The following is a 19713-nucleotide window of genomic DNA, read 5'->3' on the forward strand; positions in this document are numbered from 1 at the left end:
GGAAAAGAATCAGCTGCATGTAAAAAGTATGACTCCAGGAAAAGTGGAAGTTGATAAAAATGAAATGGAACGCGTAAAGATCAGTCTTGTGTAAGTTAGGGAGCTGAAATGGACCGGCCTTGGCGATCTTGGATCAGGTAGTCATATGGTTTACAAAGTCAGAAATGCCAGATTCAGGGAATGGCATCACATTCATCACCAAAAGGGACATTTCAAGATCTATCTGTAAGTAGAATGCTGTCTGTGATAGCATAATATCTGTCCTCATACAAGGAAGTCCCATCAATACAATTATTATTCAAATTTGTGTACCAACCACTAAAGCTACAATGAAAAAAATTGAAGAATTTTACTAATGCCTTCAGTGTGAAATTGATCCAAATGCAATCATACAATCCCATTAGCATTTCAAAGGCCAATAATTAACAATGCGTCTTTATAATTATTGGCCATTGAAATGCAGAAGTTGGAAACCAAGAGAAAAGTACAGTAGTTGGAAAAATGGCTAAGGTGATCAAAATGCAGCTGGAAGTCACACGGTCGAATTCGCAAGACCCGTGACTTCTTCATTACAAAGACCTTGTTTCAACAACACAAACGGTGCTGATGCACATGGACTTCTCCAGGGGGACACACAGGAAGCAAACTGCATCTGTGGGAAGAACAGGTGGTGAAGCTCAGCATCAGCAGCCAAAGAGAGGGCAGGGGTGACTGTGGAACAGATCGTCAGTCGCTCAGACGTGAGTTCTGTTTGAAGCCAAAGGAGCTCTGGTAGCTTGTGGTTATATGTTGGGCTGCTAACCTCAAGGTTGCCAGTTCAAAACCACTCTGTTGGAGAAAGCTGGGACTTTCTAATCCTGCAAACAGTTGCAGTCTCAGAAGCTCACAGGGGCAGTTCTACCCTGCCCTATTAGGTCACTATGAGTCGGCACCTACCTGATGAAAGTAAGTTTGGTTTTTAATAGAGCCAAAATAGACCTTGAGTGTATCTCACTGGAATTTGAGATCAGCTCAAGAGTAGATCTGACCCACTGAGCACTAATGAGAAAAGACCTGATGAGCGGTGGGAGGACAGTAACGCTGTCATCCACGAAGAGAGAGCAGAAACGAGAGAAATTAAAAGACTGGAAAGAAAGAAAAGGTCAAAGCGCTTGTCAGAAGAGACCTGGACACTTGCTCTTCGTCATGGAGCAGCGGAGACGAATGGAGGAAAGGATGAAGGCACAGAGCTGGACAGAAAATCTCAAAGGGCTGCTCAAGAAGCAAAAGTAAAAGAGTATAATAAAATCTTCAGAGACCTAGCGTTCAAAACCCAAAACGGAAGAACATCCTCAGCACATCTTAAATGGAAAGAACTAAAGAGAAACGTGAAGCCTTGAATTACAATTCTGAAAGACTCCACGGCAGCATCTTGAATTCTGCAGGAAGCATCCAAAGAAGATGGAAAAAACACAGTGTCCCTGTACCAGAAAGAACTTGGCGATGTCCAACCATTTCCAGAGACAGCACATGAGCAACAACTACTGGTGCTGAAGAAAGACGCCCAAACTGCACAGCATTAGCCAAAGTCGAGGCTCCAGGAATTGACGGAATACTTTTCACATGTTTCAACAGGCTACTGACGCACTGGAAGCACTCACTTGTCGATGCTAAGAAATTTGGAAGAGAGCGACTTGGCCAATTTCCTTGAAGAGATCCATACTTGTACCTATTCCAAAGAAAAGTAATCCGGATCTAAATTACAGAACACTATTTTTGATATCGCATGCAAGTAGAATTTTGCTGAACATCATCAATGAGGGATGCAGCAGTCCACTGACAGGGCGCTGCCAGAGGTTCGTGTCAGACTCAGAGGCGCACCCAGAGCCAGGGATAACATTACTGATGAGATCTCTGCTGGAATCAGAGAGCACTAGAAGGATGTTTACTTGAGCCTTACTGATTCTGCAAAGGAATCAGAGACACTAGAAGGATGTTTACTTGTGCCTTACTGATTCTGCAAAGGCCTTCAACTCTATGGCCCATACCAAGATATGGATAGCCTTGAGGAGAATGAGAATTCCAGAACTTCATCTTCATGTGGAATCTGTACACGGACCAAGAGGCAGTTGTGTGAATACAACAAGAAAATGTTGCCTGGTTTAAAATCAGGAAAGGTGTGCATCAGGGTTGTATCCTCTCACCACACTCATTCAATCCATATGCCGAGGAAATCATCAGAGGAGCTGGATTCTATGAAGAAGAATGTGGCATCAGGATTGGAAGAAGGCTTATGAACAACCTGTGATATGCAGATGACACAACCTTGCTTGCTGAAGGGAGGAGGACTTGAAGCACTTGCTGATGAAGATCGAGGATTGCAGCCTTCAGGATGGATTACAGCTCAAGGTAAGGAAGACCCACAGCCTCACAACTGGACCAATAGGGAATATCATGTAAATGGAGACAAGATTGAAGTTGTCAAGGATTGCTTGGATTGACAGTCGATGCTCATGGCAGCAGCAGTCAAGAGACAACAGGATGCATTGCACTGGGTAAACCTGCTGCAGAAGAAAGACCTCTCTCAGCGTTGAAAAGGATGGATGTCACTTTGAGGGCTAAGGTGTGCCTGACCAAAGCCAAAGCTTTTTCATTCAATTCACAGGCATGTGAAAGTTGGACCTTCGGTATGGAAGACCAAAGAAGGGCCGGTGCATTTGCAATGTGGTGCTGGAGAACACTGAAAGTGCCATGGACGGCTACAAGGGCACACCCATCTGTCTCGGAAGAACTAGACACAATGCTCCTTGGAGGCAAGGTTAGCGAGATCTCATTGCATGGACTTCGGGCGGCTATCAGGAAGAGCAGTCCCTGAAAAAGCCCGTCATGCTTGGTGCAGCCAGGAGCAGCGAAGAAGGGGAAAAAGCCCTCAGTAAGACGGGCCGCACGGTGGCTGCAGCAACGGGCTCCCACGGAAGAAGAAGAGTGAGGGCGGCGTGGGACCAGAGAGGCTTACTTCCCTTGTGGCTCGGGCGGCTGTGAGTTGGAGCTGACTGGATGGCAGCTAACAATAACAGTCCAATAATTACAGTACCTCATGAATGCCAGGGCACAGGAACCCATTAAAGGGCTCATTTAAAACCTCCCTAATGAAAAGAAATCTGCTTATTCTGAAAATCTTTTTTTTTTTGAAAGGGTGGAACTTAATCTTTATTTACAGGACACTGCAAGATATGAAATTCCACACAGAAGCAAGAAACCCACTGACAGAGGAGACGGCGTCATACAGTACATACAGTCTGGAACTGTTCAAGTATGGTTCTGTTGTAAAAAGTGCTACATAAACAAATCACATTTATAAAGATTCTTAGTAGAGAAAGAATTAAGACAAACTTATACCAAACAAGGTACACAACAAACGACCTTAGGACTCAGCTGCACACTCTCAAAAGTTAAAGGTCCCAGGGGTGCCATCAGGAACTTGGAAGGCATATCCTTCAGAGGTAGTTTCTGGAACAACATTCTGATCTTCTTCCTCTACAGAGAAATAGTTCTCAATCAAGTTCAAGGAAGCCTTGTACAGAGACTCTTTTTCATGGTTTTGCAGGGCTTCCATCTTATCCAAGCCTCCACATTCTTCGATCATTAAACTAAGTTTCTCAGTTTCATTAATTTTCTCAGCAGCTTGAAAGATATTGGAAATGGCATCCAGAATAACCAAAATAATCTCGGTGCCCTTCCATTAAAAGGCTCATCAATGGTTTGACTGTGCCACAGTGGACAAGGGAGACGATCTGGTCCACTGTTCCGCCACTTGTATAGTGGGTCACAGCCCAGACGGCTTCTTTTTGAGTCTTAAAGTCCGACTTTCTGAGCATGTCAATGAGGAATGGGACTAATCCGTGGTTCCCCGCTGGCTGTATCTGGTCCTGACGGCCTGCTGTGATGTGTGACATTGTCCAGGTGGCTTCCTTCTGAATATGTTTGGGGTTAGTTAGCAGGCTAGGAAACACAGCAAGGGCTCCTGCATCTGTTACAACCTGAGTCTGCGCATCTGTCCACGTGACAACATTCCCTATGGCTCTTAGTGCAGAGTCACAATGGGCAAATCGGTCGCTCCAAGAGATTTCACAAGTTGGGGCACAACTCCTGTTGTCACAACCATTTCAGTGCGTTCATTTGGACCATCAGTAAGATAGGAACTGGCCCAGCAGATATCGGCCAACACTTCTGGGTCATCGTGATGCAGAAGATGAACTAAAGTAGGGAGAATCTGCTCAACAGCATCTAATGGGGGTGCAGGATTCTTGTTCCGACAGAGGTTTGAAAGTGTCCAGGTAAGATTCCGCAAGGAACCACATGCTAAAGAAGACTTATCAGGAACTGCAAGGAGAGCCAACAGAGGGACAACTGCACTATACTTGATAACCAAGTCCCGGAAAGGTGAGCCATCACCTGCAATGTTGGCCAAAGCCCGAATAGCTGGTTCACTGATGTGAGCATGCAGTGATGTCAACGGAGAAATGAATGCTGGGATTGCTCCTCCCTCGACCACAGCCGTGGTCTGTTCTGATGTCCCAGATGCAACGTTAGTGAGTGCCCAAGCAGACTCAAACTGAATGGGGCTGCAGTCAGTTCTGCCCAAGAAGGACACAAATTTTGGAATCAAGCCTGCTCGGATTATGTTGTCTATAGGGGGCTGTTTTGCCCTGGAAAGCAGTTTCCTAGCAGCTTGAGTAGCCTGGAGCTGGCTTTCCAAATTGTTGCTATTGATGCCTTTGACAGTGTCATCCACAGACCAGTGTACAGTACCCTGGTTGTGTCGGTTTTCCTGCAGGGGAGAGGTAGCGCCATCAGGAAAGGAGCCGACATTTCTCCTTTTCAACATCTGGTCATCCTTCTTAGCTTTCCTCAGCTCCACATTAACCTCGATGCGGCGCCACCTCATTTCCGAGCTGTCTTTGCCCTTGTTCTTGAATCTGTTAAACCGGGCAGCTGGTGAATTTGCATTTTCATTGCTGGACATGGTTGCAAGACAGAGGGAGAAAGCTGCTGAGCGGCCGGACTCGCACTGAAGGCAGAGCGGCGGCTCAGTGGCTGCAGGTCGGACGCCTCACTAGTCGCCCAATGTGGCGCTGACTGGAGACAGTATGGCTCCTATTTTGAAAATCTTAATGTAACAATTGGCTTTGCTATTTAGCTGTTAAAATAAAATCACTTCTATCTTCCAATAATAAAGTATTACTTTAGTCATAGAATATACATTTAAAATACAGAAAATAAGTGTAAAAATAAATAAATAAAAATACAGTAAATAAGTGTAAAAATAAATATTTTTTTTATTTATTTGTAAGCAAGTCTTATAAATAATATCACTAGAAAATTGGGTATGAATGGTCCTCAGAAACTTCTTGAGCTTCAAAATTCTTAAACTAGCTTATAAATCAAAGCCAGCTGTAAACTATCAAATATTTTTGAAAAGCATGCACACCTTAAATTTCTCAGATTAACAAATATTGCTAACAATAAAGAATCCATGTTCGAATTACTTTACACATATGACAACCATTTCACAAAATTAAGATGATTTTACTTCACGCAAATCGGCAGGTAATTAAGCAGTCGAAAAGTCACCTGGCATAAGTTAGCAAAGGATTCATTTTCTTCTGTGTTTGGTTGTTTATAAGACTAGGGTGTTTTTTGTTTTTTTTTAAAGAATGCATTCTTCTACTTTGAGAAGCAAATATAAACTCTAAAGAGTCATCACTTCATTGACCTAGCAATTCTCTAATTTGCAATCACATTTAAGTAAGTTAAGTACATTACTTTTTTTGATATTTAAAAATAGCTTGGATTGCTTTCTGATACTTCATAAATAATGCCACGTATTAAACAAGCTACAGGAATAGCAGCCTCGTGATTCAAACCATTTCATTTACAATTCATTAAAAGCATAGCGTCTCTTACCCCTAAGCTTATAGCAGTGTCCTTTGGCTGACTGTGCTGTTGCTTAGGGTGTACCGTCAGCAAACCGCCAGCTGTGAGATTTGGAATGCTCTGAAGATAAGTCTGCGACCCTGAGAAGGTCCCTTCTGTCATTCCCACCGTGGCTGGCTTTTTCTCTGGAGTGCTACTGTGCCCTGGTCCAGCTTGTCCCAAACTGAGTTGACTGGGAAAGTATGGTAACATGCCCATTCCAGCTGTTACGGTTGCTTGAGTTGGAATCACATTAGCTGCTGTAGAGAACCACAAATGGAAAAGGCTTTTAGTTGAGAATAGCCACTATAATTCTTTTGATTTTGTTGTGATGATTACATAGCAAACTATTTGGTACGGAGCTGTTGGGTAAGCATTGGATGGCAAACGCGCCAGCTGCTTCATGGGAGAGAGATTAGGCTTTTGGCTCCAGTAGCAATTGATAGCTTTGGAAACCCTATCTAGGGTCTCGATGAGTGAGAACTGACTCTGGCAGTGGGTTTGGCTCTGCTTTAGAGCACAGTTATATTCAAAAGGTAAGCTTAGCAACTGGAACCTAAAATCCACACATACCCACTGCCACCAGGTTAATTCGGACTCGGCAACCTCCAGACAATCAGAAGCACTAGAACTGCTTCTTCGTGTTTTTGAGACTGTCAATCTTCAGGGGAGTAGACATGCTCATTTTCATGCTCAGGAGTAACTGAAATTCCCAAACCAAGCTTACTGTCATTGAATTAATTCTGACTCACACACACTCATTCCAACTTATTTTGAACCTGCATTCAAAACTTCTCTGCCCACAGGCTCGGATTTGAATTGATGACCTTGTGGTTGGCAGCCAAACTCTTTACCAATTGTGCCACCAGGGTGCCATTCTAAACCTAGGTGGGTTTTTTTTGCCATTTCCAAGATAAAAAGATGTACAAACAAAACTACTAGATTCATTTGAATACTAAGTTTGAAAAGCACTTGGTCTGAAAGTAGAAATCGTATCTATGCAATTATATTCAAAAGGTATAACACTCCTGAAAAGATGCAAGTTAATCTTGGGTATCTTAAGACTACCTGGTAGCATAGTGGCTACAAGTTGGGCTGCTAACCACAAGGTCAGCAGTTTGAAACTACCAGCCGCACTGTGGGAAAAAGATGAGACTTTCTACTCCCATAAAGAGTTACAGTCTTAGAAACTCACAGAGCCAGTTCTACCCTATAATGTCACACTATGAGTCGGCATCGACCAGATGGCTGTTGAGTTTGAAGGCTGCAGTCAAGGTAAAGAGTGCCTTCAATAAGTTCCTCTGGGATATAAATTACTTGTTTCTTAATTAATTTGGACATTTCGAATTATCACAGTACTCTTAAAGCAGCAAATGCTAAAGCAAATGGCTTATTATTTAATCTGCCACCAATAAAAATATTTACATAAGCATCTATTGGCTAAAAACTGAGTTTTTAGGAAGACCTACCTCATTGTACCATAAAGCTCATTTTGCACATAGGCTTGTCTATACATTGGTTTAACTTTTGTCCAGTTCATTCCAACAGTTGGAAGTGAATGAGTTGTTCGATCATTTGGCCTGTTGGTTTCATGCACTAAAAGCTGCATAAGAAATCCATATTTAACTGAGTTCTTAAATGAAGGGTAGCTCTTCTGCTTTCCTGCCACATGTTCACTTCCACTCATATTCCAACTCTGCTCTGAACTGCAAGTCCCTTTCAAGCCCACATCCAAATAAGTAACTGTGGGACAGCACCGTACGCCTAAGGGGCCCTAGTGATACTGTCAGCTAAGCGTTGGACGGCTAACTACAAAGTTTGCAGTTCAAACCTACCAGCCGCTCCTGAATAAAAAGATGAGGCTGTCTGCTTCCGTAAAGATGCACAGCCTTGGAAGGCCTACATAGGGTCACTATACGTTAGAATTAATGCAATGGCAGTGGGTTGGGTACCAGATTCTTAATTTTCTAAAAAGAGATCAGTTCTGTTTTAATTTTGTCACCTTTTTCAGAAGCACATAGTACGCATGCTGCTTTCTTGCACTTATTTGACAGTGACATTTTAAAATTATACAATTCCATAACCAAGCCCTAACTTTACAAAGGTCAGTGGTTTCTCTGATAAGCGCTGAGGGTCCTTATCTGGGCAAGGATGAAAGGATTATCTACGGTCTGTCTTGTCAGCCTGGTGGAGGGTGGAGGCATGTGCGTTTTCAATGCACCCCATGCTGCTGGGACCCTTCAGGAACTATTCACACATGTACAACAGGGGCACGCTTAGCAATGGTTTTCTAATATTCTAAACAGAAAAGCCTATACTGGATTGCAATAACGTTTTTGTTTTTTTCTAAGGAAAAGTCAAGAAACTTTCTTAAAGTTTCTAATGGCTAAATTAAACTCAAAAGTAACCTCTCTTTTGCTAAACATTCAAATATGAAATCTGACTGCGTAGTGGTCGATTGGCAAATAGGCATTGTGTACTTTTATGTGCTTCTCCATGGTTTCCCAACTCAGTTTTCCACGGACGCGGTGACCCCAGCCCCAGGGCAGTTTGCAGTGCGATCATTGGGGGTTCCCCAAGTAAGCCAGGCTTCTGTAAAAGAAGGGGAACAATAAGACTTTTTCCCTCCATGGCAGTTAAAATATGCTACGATCATAATGTGAGAATACATTGACAGCCAACGGTCCAACAGCCTGATGGTAGGAAAGGAATGCATTCCTCTTCACAAGACCAAACCATACTCACATTATTGGTTTGGATATTCTCAAACTTCAGCAACTGTTGCTGTGCCAGTGGTACATGAGACAGATTTTGAAGGAACAAACTAGAAGCATTGCCCAGGACGGAGCTCTGTAAAAAGGATAAAACATTAATTTAGCTTAATTTGGACAAAGCTATTTGCTGTATAACCTGATTCGTTTGATAGATCATTTCTACAGTAATCTGAGCAAAGGCAACCGTCTTTCACCCAGGACCCCACTTTCCCACTTTGGGCCACACTAATGCCCTCAATACTCGAGGTGGTCGTGCGCCTACTTCCACACCCAGTCTTCCTTCGCTGTCTCTGCTCCACTCCTCCCCTCACTCCTTTCTGCCTATAGGATCGGGATCTTCAATCATTTCTTTAGTCACCCAGCCTTCAACATTGATTTACTGTGCACTGTGTGTGTCCGGCACTGAGCTATGTAATTAGAAACCCAGTCAGAGGTTCTGCTCTCGTGGCTCTTACAGTCTCCGGGGGGTGGGGGGCATTAATGAATGCTTTTAAAAACGTATCATTACAAATGGTGATACAGATATGAGGGCAACACACAAGGAACTATGGAAACAATAGTGAAGGGACTTGATTCAGACTGAAGTTCAAGGAAGGTTTTCCTGCAGAACTAACTCGTAAACTGAAAGGGGGGGAAGCAGGGAGGTTAGGTGACAATGGGGTGGGGAACTAGGCAGAAGAAACAGCTGGCACAAAGACCCCAGCGGACAGAAACAAGGTCCCAGCTCAAGGACCATAAGCTAGAAACTCAAAACATAAACTCACTGCTACGGAGCCCAATGGCACTCCTGGTGACACTGCAGGGCCGGTGGCACTCCCCAGGGGGTCAGAGACGGTCACTTTCCCGGAGTAGAAAACTTTTCTACGACGGAGGAGCTGGTGGTTTTGAGCCGCGGCCATTCTGGTTAGCACCCAACGTATAACCACTGTCACCAGCGCTAAGAACTCACACTCACTCACTGCCGTCAAGTCAGTGTCGGCGCACAGAGACACCCTGTGGGTCCGGGACGACACGGGAGTGGAAGGTCCCGTCTTTCTCTGTGGAGCTGCCGGTGGGTCTCAACTGCCGATCGCAGCCCAATGGGTAACCTCTATACCACCCGACTCCCATGTGTTAAGAACAGTAATGGGCAATTAGCTTGAAAAGGAGCACCAGATGGTGGAAGGCCTTACAGGCAAAACTTGAGCGTTTTTGTTTATAATCCTAAATCAATGGGAATATCCTTAGTCATCTGAACTCCCCTCTCATGGTCTTCTTCATACCCTACTGTGATTGTTTAACATTGATTTTCTTTTTTGGTCGAATTTCTATACAATAAGGACTATGAATGTTTTCTTAATTGCCAGCCTAAATGCCTAGCAGAGTGTCCAGTACAAGTTTTAAATTCAAAATAATATATGTTGACTAAATGAATAATAATAATGTACCAGGTCCTAAATAAGATGCTAAGGATTTTTTTTTAATGAATAAAAGATAGGTCTTTACTTACAAATCTAAGTTTAGGACCAGCCATTCATTAGTTCCACCTAAATTAAGCACCTGTGAGATATTAGCTTTGACTGGCTCTTAATATTCTATATAGATACAGGCTTAAACAGATCAATGTGTAAATTAATGAGTAAAGTGTATCACCAACATAAGGGATATTTATATATAAAATATTTAATAAATATGTACATAATAAATGTAAGAAACACATTCCGTATTCTCCTAAATAGATGAATTATTTTTATGAAATTGATTAAATGTATAGAATTGAGTTATTGTTCTTTTTTTTTAACTGTACATATTTTTAAGTTAAGACTAAGTAACAAGTCTTTTTTAAATATAGTGGTTAATTTCTAATAAAGACTATATTGCAAAACACACCACAAAATATACCTCTTCTAGGAAGGATCAATAAATAATAATCAAAATATATACACAACTCTGCTACCTTGATTAGCTTCATTGGATCGGATGTGCTTGTTACCCTTTATGTAGCTATACTTTTTACTAAATTTTTCTTGAAAAGCAAAGCAAAACACTCATTTGATTTCTTGAGAACTTCAAATGTTAAGAACAAACCAAATGTTCATTCCAAATTGTTGATGCTTCAGTACTTGATGTTATTGATATACCTGATGTGCTTTATTCAAATGTAAAAACGCGGGGGAGATGGATGGATTCATCAGATGTGGCAAGCTGTGAGAGGCTCCAAGAACTGTTTTAAGAAAACAGAAGTAAACATTTAACTTTATGATATATATGGAAATTTAAAAAAATAAAACAAGCTTCAAAAAGGGCAAGTGACTATTATTCTCAATTTTACACACATCCATGGGAAGTTCAATGACACACTGACCTTGTCATTGGTCAGAAAATGGTAGGCTCCTCTCCTGGTGAGGCAACCCTGGAATTGGTTATAAAATTCTAACACCTTCAACTGTCATGGCAAGACACCCAGCCCAGGCTTACTCGTCCATCTGTTTGATAAGGATCGTGCTGATGGAACTCGTGTTAATTTGGGGCAACTTGGATGGACAACAAAGAAGTGGGGGGGGGGGAGGAAGAGACAAAATGTGGTCTCAATTGGGAAGAAACTCCATATTAAGAAAACAATAAAAGCAAAAACTGTATACAGCTGACAAAAGGAATAAATGCACACTCTTTAAAAATCAAAGAGCCCAAATATCAGAGTCCATTTCAAAAGAGAGGTTTCAGAGTGGATAATACATATAAACAAAGTAAACACCATGAAACAGAAAATATATGCAGCCAATTCATGTAATTATTATAAATAGAAGTGCCTAGGAAGGGTCAGAAGACACAAAATTCTCTGGCAATATAGAAGAGTCATCAGAGGTAGAATACAGAATACTTCAAAACTATCTAAAGATCCAAAACATTTTAAAGTTATATGTATTAGCCTTACAAGTTCAACACTGCTTAAACATGGAACCGATTACTTGCCAACAGCCTATTATGTCTTTAGACAACTGATTCTTAACGAGGATTTTGTCTTTTTAAAAAAATAAACAAATTTCCATGTTAGATAATGGGGTATATTTCATCATGAGGAAGAGTCGCTTGGTAAACAGAAATCAATACCCCAAACCAACTACAACCAAGGTGATTCCAACCCATATCGAACCTACGCAGGATTTCTGAGGCTATAAATCTTTACAGGAGCAGACAGTTTCCGCTTTCTCCAGAGGAGCACTGGTGAATTTGAACCATGGACCTGATTGGCTAGCAGCCAATGCTTATTGGAGAGCACTTATTACCAATGCTTATTGGAGAGCACTTACTAGGGTGCCCTAAACCACACAGGTTGCCATTGAGTGGATTCTGACTCGTGATGACCCACGTGCCTCAGAGTCAAAACTCTGTTCATCGGGTTTTCAGTGCTGTGAGCTTTAGGAAAGGACCAGAAGGCGTATCTTTCGAGGTCCTCCGGGGGGATTCAAACCACAACCTCTGCTTTAGTAGCAGAGTCTTAACCGTTTCCACCATCCAGGGAAAGACATGGTTCTGTTTGTTTGTTTGTTTGTTTAAGTTTAAGTTTGGATTTGAAGCCCATTCTATATAGGTTTCTTTAAGATATATCTATCGATTCATCCTAATTATATTAAAGACCATGTAGGGCCAAAAATCTAAAAGGCCTAGATTGATCATCTATGCAAGATAAATAAGAATCTTTTCCTCCAAAATGTGGGAACCATAACTAAAAGATGCCAAAATATTTTTAAAGTTCTAGATTATTGACGGAGGACTCAGTACCACCACTGTGAACATGAGAAAATGTTCTTCAAAGATAACCTAAGAGATCAGTCCACTGGCCATGTAAAAATATTTTAATTAGTAAAAGATATGCTAACATAAATTTTAAAAACTGGAGTAGCTGTCTTGATGTAAGCATCAGCCCAAAGCATATTATCAGGAATAAATGTAAATGATCATAATTAGTCCTGATAATATTCTTTGATCCAAAATCTCATAATTTCATAACAATAACGGATGCAACCATCTTCAATGCACAGAGTAACAAAAGTACCTAAAGCAAAAACTGACAGAACTGAAAAGAAATGCACACAAACCCACAAATCTGACTAGACAACCCCTCTCTTTTTCAGGAAGCCACAGTATCTTGTTGTAAGGCACTAAAATGTATGTATTTCACAGCTTTAACTAAACACAACGCTGCTTTATTCAAAACATCAAAAACAAAAGCAAAACACTCTATAAAGGCCAACAGCTTAACTACCCTTAACTTCTTGGCTAGGTATCCCATGGTGCTTCAGAGGCTAAATGGGCAGAAAATCAGTAAGGACAGAGAAGACCTGAACATCACTATCCACAAAGTCATTTAATTAACATTTATACAACATCCCATTCGGCAACAAGAGTATATGCCTTCTTCTTAAATGTACATGAGTTATCAATTTAGTCTATATTCTGGGCCATCAAAAAAGTGTCAATACATATAAATGAGTTTGAATTGTACAAAATATGTTCTCTGATCACAACTGAATTAAATTAGAAGCTAATAACCAAATAGTTGGGGGGGGGAGCACAAATATTGTAGAACCACATAAATTGCTCACCGATTAAAGAAAAAAATTAAAGGAAAATACTAAGTTTAAACAGAATGAATCTCAAAGCATTTTTAGAGGATATAGATTACTCGATTTCAGGGCTTGTTATAAAGCTATATTTATCAAGACAGACCTTTAGATCAATGAAAAAGAAGAGAATCCAGAAATACATGGGGTTATCAAATAATTGGTGGAAAAGTGAGTTAAAAGACAACAGTGTTCTTTTCCAACAACTTTTAGAAACACCCTCATAGGCCCAACTATATGATGGAGCTTCAGAAAGTTCACAGAAAAATGGAGTTAAAAGATACTGGAATCTCCTTGAACTTTTTGAAACCTCTGTTATATGGTCAACTGACTGTTTCATAAAAACGCCAATAAATTACATGGAAAAGGAGAATCTTTTGAATAAATGATGTTAGTACTTACCATACGTATAAATAAAAACAAACCAAGACTCCTACCTCACATAAACAACAATTGACTCAAAATGGCAGAACAGAGCTCAGACTGAAAGGCAAGAGTTAAAATTATAAAACTTCTGGAAGAGAAAAGAAGAAACAAAATAATACTGGGGTGGGACCACTATAGACAGTCCATGGTCTAAAGGCTTACTCAATACTTTCTCAAAGTGTAGTAAACTCCTTTAGATGCCAATACAATCTTGGGCTGTGTGTTAGACCAGGTTGACTACAGAAGCAAAATCATTGACATTCATATGTGAGCAAGAGAGAGGTTTATATCAAAAAGCAATTCTATATTGAGAAAACATCCCATTCCAGTCCAGATCAACCATTAGTCTGAGATTAGCCCATATGTCTGATATTAGTCCATAAATTCTTCTTCAGACTCACGCAGCACAAGCAATGATGCTGAATGCAGGAAGATCACAGGCCGGTGGGTGAAAAGTCTTATGGATGCAGTGTCGGTGGAAGCGTCTCAGCGCTGGGGAGGGTCTCCAAGTGGCTCTTCAACAGGAACGTGAAGGAGAGAGAGAGAGGAAGTTCCCAGAATCCTCATGAGAAGGCCACACCCACAAGGAGACATCATCAGGCTGTGACCTGATTGACAGGCTAGACTCCACCCCTTCACTCTTCATATCCTCAAGTTGACATGAGATTACGTAACTACCACAGGCTGCATAATGTGGTTTTGTTGCTGTCAGGCATCAGCAAGTCAGTTCCAATTCACAGCAGCTCTATGCTCAACAGAAAGAATCAACTACTGGGATCCTCACAATTATTGTTTTGAGCTCGTTGATGCAGCCACTGTGTCAATGCATGTCATCACAGGCCTTCCTCCTTTTTGCTGACCCTCTTCTTCACCAAGCATGATCATCTATTTCCAGGGACTGGTCTCCACTAATTACATGTCTAAAGACACGAGATGCAGTCTCTTCATTCGTGCTTCCGAGAAGCATTTTTGGTACGCTTCTTCAAATAAAGACTTGCTTGTTCTTCAGGCATTCCATGGGATGTTCAATATTCTTCACCAACACAATGAAAATGCATCAATACTCTGCCTGTCTTCCTTATTATTTGTTGTCCATCTTTTTAAAAATCATTTTATTAGGGGCTCATACAATTTTTATCACAATCCATACACACATCAATTGTGTAAAGTGCATTTGTACATTCATTGCCCTCATCATTCTCAAAACATTTTCTCTCCACTTAAACCCCCGGCATTAGGTCCTCATTTTTCCCCTCCCTCCCCGCTCCCCTCTCCCTCATGAGCCCTTGATAGTTTATAAATTGTTATTTTGTCATATCTTGGCCTGTCCGACGTCTCCCTTCACCCACTTTTTGGTTGTCTGTCCCCCAGGGAGGAGGTCACATATAGTTCCTTGTAATTGGTTCCCTCTTTCCTACCCACTCTCCAATTACCCTCCCTGTTTTGCCACTCACACCACTGGTCCTGTAGGGCTCATCCGCCCTGGGTTCCCTGTATTTTCAGTACCTATCTGTACCAGTGTACATCCTCTGGTCTAGCCAGACTTGCAAGGTCGAATTCTAGTCATGGTAGTGGGAGCGGGGAGGAAACATTTAGGAACTAGAGGAAAGTTGTATTTTTCATCGTTGTTACATTCCCCCCCTGACTGGCTCATCTCCTCCCCAAGATACCTCTGCAAGGGGGTCTCCAGTGGCCTACTAATGGGCTTTGGATCTCCATTCCACACTCCCCCTATCATTCACTATGGTAAGATTTTTTTGTTCTGATGATGTTGTCCATCTCTAACACGCCACGAGGCCAATGAAAATATAGCTTGGATCAGGTGCACCTTTGTTCTCAAAGCGACATCTTTGTTCTTTAACACTTGGAAGAGGTTCTGTGCTGGAGATTGGTGTGATTTCTCGATCGCTGCTTCCATGAGTGTTGACTGTGGATGCCAACAGGATGAAATCCTTGACAGCTCCCGTCTCCTCTGTGTTTGGCATGATGGGGTCTGCTGCTTCGCAGGGAGTTGCAATCTCTGCAGAAGGCTGCAGTCGTACCCTGACCATCAGCGAGTGCTGCAAGTCCTCCTCACTTCCAGCAAGCAAGAACGCCCTCTGCATAGCTCGGGTTGTTAGTAAACCTTCCTCAAATCCTGATGCCTTGTTCTTTTTCATACACTTTAGCTTCTAGCATTATTTGCTTAGCACATAGGCTGAATAATTATGGTGACAGGGTACTGTTCTGATGGCGCTCTTTCCTGATTTGAAGGCACCAAGAATCCCCGTGTTCTGTTCAAGTGACTGCCTCTTGGTCCAAGCCTGGGCTCCACAGGAGTACAATCCAGCGCTCTGGAATCCCAGCCTTCTCAATATTCGCCACTGTTTGCTATGGTCTACATAGTCCAATGCCTTTGCATAGTCAATAAAACACAAGTAAACATTTTCCTGGTATTTTCTGTTTTCAGACAAGAACCATCTGAAGTCAACACAGATCTCTGCTCAATCGAAAAGAAAGCAGAAAATATTAAAAACTAGAGCCACTTTCAAATGGGTAAAATAAGAGACCAAATGATAAGGTGTTAAATTTTAACCTCTCGACATCTGCCATTATCCACTCTCAAATGCACTCTGCAGGACAGCAAGGACACGCCCATCCCTGCTGGGTGTGCAGAGGGGACTCTCCAGGGGCGTCATCCACATGGATTTCTCCTTCACTTACAACAAAAACCTAATGCATTTAAATAGGTCTGAAGGAAGATCGAGATAGTTAACGTTTATTGTGCCAACATGGCCAATGAACACACGTGGGATTAACTGAAGGGCAGAGAGATAAATGGCTCAGCGAGCCTTGCTTTTCTTGTCTCTCGCTCTTTGATCATCAGACCAGTGTGCGGCTGCCTTGCTTGTTCTGTGCCTCCATTTGCAAGCTACACTACCTGTGGGACACTTAACCCGTGGACTGTGTCGCTGTTATTTGAGGTTCCTTCAAGACCTGCTTCGCCACACAATTGGAATTTGCATCACTTGAGTTGGGGACTGTCGGACCCTGTCATCTGGCTGACTGTTGGTGACCTGCCTGCCTTGCTGTTTGCTGCCTGTGGCCAGATAGCCTGAATTGCTCTACAGAGGACTACCCGGTGGCCCTCAAGACTTGAAGGACTGCCAGTGTCTCACAGCGATGTCACAGGAGTGAGTTGCACTGAGCCATTTGTACTGCTTTATAGATTAATTAACTGTTTATTTCTTATGTTATATATCTATCTATATAAATATATATATATAATTATTAGCGTTCTGGTTTTGTTTCTCTATAGAGAACCCTGTCTAACATAATGATCAAATACAATGTTACATTTTTACCTAACTTTCATCTACTTTAGTTATCCTATAGGCTCCCCGGTGGTATAGTGGTTATGCATTGGGCTACAATCCACATGGTCAGCAGTTCAAAACAACCAGCAGCTCCAAGGGAGTAACGCTTGACTCTCTACTCCTGTAGACAGTCTTGGAAATCCATGGGGGTCACTATGAGTCAGCACTGACTCGATGGCAGCGAATTTGGAATTGGTTTACCTCTACGATAATCATCTCTTCAATGCTCTCTGCCTGATTACAAAGGATATTCACATCTCTAACTAATTTCCATTATATTTCCATTCCTCTTTTCCAAGAAACTTAGCGTTCACTTGCCATCGAGTTGATTCTAATCCACAGTACTCTCCATAGGATGTCGGACATGGTACATCTTTACAGGAGCACTTTTACCTTTCTCTTCCCATGCAGCTAGGGGTCCCAAACTGCTGACCTAGTGATTGGCAGCCCAGTGTCTAATACACAATGCTAACATGCAATTCCAGAAAATGTTAACATTACCCTTTTATGTATGAGGGTAAGGCAAAGAGTATGGTCACTGGGGCTCTGTCTTACACATGCACAGGCTTATGCCAGCAAACTGGGCTCAAGCACGTCTGTGATCAGTAGACGGCTGCGGACAAATCCTCTCAGTCAGCCAATGGCTTAGTCTTGCAAAGTTACCTTCAAAAGAGAAATCCAATCAGCACAGTGGCTGGGCTAGTTTGGTTCAAGGCCAAGAGGTCAGAGCTCAGATGATTATGGTGACCGTTTGGGGGGACTCCAAAGGGAGGCCCATGATAAATTTCTTGTCAGACGTAGGATGACCATGGAGGCTTAACAGAAATACAATGAAAGGAAGAGAAAAAAAAAGAGAGGAAAATGGCATTGGGGAAAAGACCAGGCAAGCTGAAACAAGGATTCTTTTTCCCCATCACAATAAGGCACCTGCTCATTGTTTGAAAGTACTTAAGTCCTGTTCTACTAGAATTCCATCTACCTGGCAGGCCAGGCCTTGCCCCTTCACGTTTCTTTTTGTTTCTCAAACTCAAAAATACATTCTAATGAAAACATTCCTCAAGGGTGCCAAAACTGGTGAAAATCACAGAGTGTAGAATTCTTTGTTGAAGGATTAGAGCAGGGGTCTTCAAACTTTTTAAACAGGGGGCCAGTTCACTGCCCCGCAGACCCGTTGGAGGGCCAGACTATATTTTAAAAAACTATGAACAAATTCCTATGCATACTGCACATATCTTATTTTGAAGTAAAAAAACCAAAACGGGGCAAAAACAACTAGCGGGCCAGATAAATGTCCTTGGCGCAAAGCATGTGGCCCGTGGGCCGTAGTTTGAGGACCCCTGGATTAGAGAGATGGAAACAGTACCTTTATAAGACTTAGATGGAGGATTTATTGAAAAATAACAGCTTCACATATTCATATTTTGGTTTTAAATTTTTTATTATTCATACTTTTATTCATATTATTCAAAAATTATTCAGATTTTTGTTAAATAGCAGTATCTTTTGACTTATCCTTATATGATTTATCTTTATATATATGAAGTTCAAAAGGTAAGTTCTTTGAGGAGAAAATTTAAAATAGAAGCACACTACTTGAAATTCATGAAATAATAATGTCTTTGCCATATTTTATACAATGAAACAATTTTACGGCAAAAAGGAGTGTGGTAGTTACATAATTGTCAATTTAAGAATTAAGCGTGTAGGTGTGGAGTCTAGCCTGTCAATCAGATCATAGCCATTCAGGTGTCTGTGTGGGCATGGCTTTCTCCTGACAATTCTGGGAAATCTGGTACTTCCTCCTTGGAGGCAAGAGACACCTCCCTCTCTCTACTGACTTCCCTGGGAGACATTGCATCTGACAAGACACAAGGAACTACCCTAGTGTCCCGAGCTGGAAAAGCCACATGGACCTGCCCTGATGCAACCAGACCTCTGAAGCCGGAGAAGCCACAGAGAGACCCCTGCCAGCACTCAGATGCTTACAACGCCACTGGACCCAAAGACCTTCTACCCACTGGCTTGTGATCGTCCTGCATTTGGCTTCATTGCATGTGTTTCATGACTCTGAAGAGGTCTTTATAGATTGGTATCAGACATATGGGCTAATATCAGACTCATGGCCTTGGACTAGGTTAGGATGTTTTCTTAATGTAAAATTACCCTTTATATAAAACTCTCTCTTATATACATATGCGTGTTTATGAATTTGTTTCTCTAGTCTACCCAGACTAACACAAGGAGGATTAAAACAACAATGAGCTGCTACTATACACCCATCAGAATTGCTATACTCCAAAGCACTGACAACATCAAATGCTGGTGAGCATGTGGAGCAACAGGAACTCTTATTCACTGCTGATGGAAATGCAAAATGGAATGGCCACTTCAGAAGATGGTTTGGAAGTAAAGCTAAATAAATATAGCCTTACCTTATGATCCAACCATCATAGTCCTGTGTACTTAATCAAAATGAGTTGAAAACTTATATCTTCACAAAAACCTATACATGAAGAATTAGCCTGGCTTTATTCATAAGCACCCCAAACTGAAAGCAACCAAATGTTCTGCAAAAGGTTAATGGATAAGCAAATCACC

General features: G+C 41.7%; 2 protein-coding genes across 2 annotated transcripts in view; both read right to left on the minus strand.

Moving 5' to 3' along the window:
- RAVER2 (ribonucleoprotein, PTB binding 2) overlaps positions 1 to 19713 on the minus strand; it is a 53748-nt gene that overhangs the window by 24531 nt on the left and 9504 nt on the right. The window contains exons 5-6 of the mRNA XM_045291745.1: positions 10850 to 10932; positions 8701 to 8805 (exon numbers count right to left, since the gene is read on the minus strand). Coding sequence (XP_045147680.1) covers positions 8701 to 8805; positions 10850 to 10932 — 188 coding nt within the window. The remainder of the gene's footprint in view (positions 1 to 8700; positions 8806 to 10849; positions 10933 to 19713) is intronic.
- LOC101647905 (importin subunit alpha-1-like) lies at positions 3425 to 5005 on the minus strand. Its single transcript, XM_045292170.1, is given in 3 exon segments — positions 3425 to 3719; positions 3721 to 4072; positions 4075 to 5005. Coding segments are annotated over 3 exon segments (1578 nt in total).

Source organism: Echinops telfairi, unplaced genomic scaffold, assembly GCF_000313985.2.
Source record: "Echinops telfairi isolate 266 unplaced genomic scaffold, ASM31398v2 ScPeMD7_443;HRSCAF=831, whole genome shotgun sequence".
NCBI lineage: Eukaryota > Metazoa > Chordata > Mammalia > Afrosoricida > Tenrecidae > Echinops > Echinops telfairi.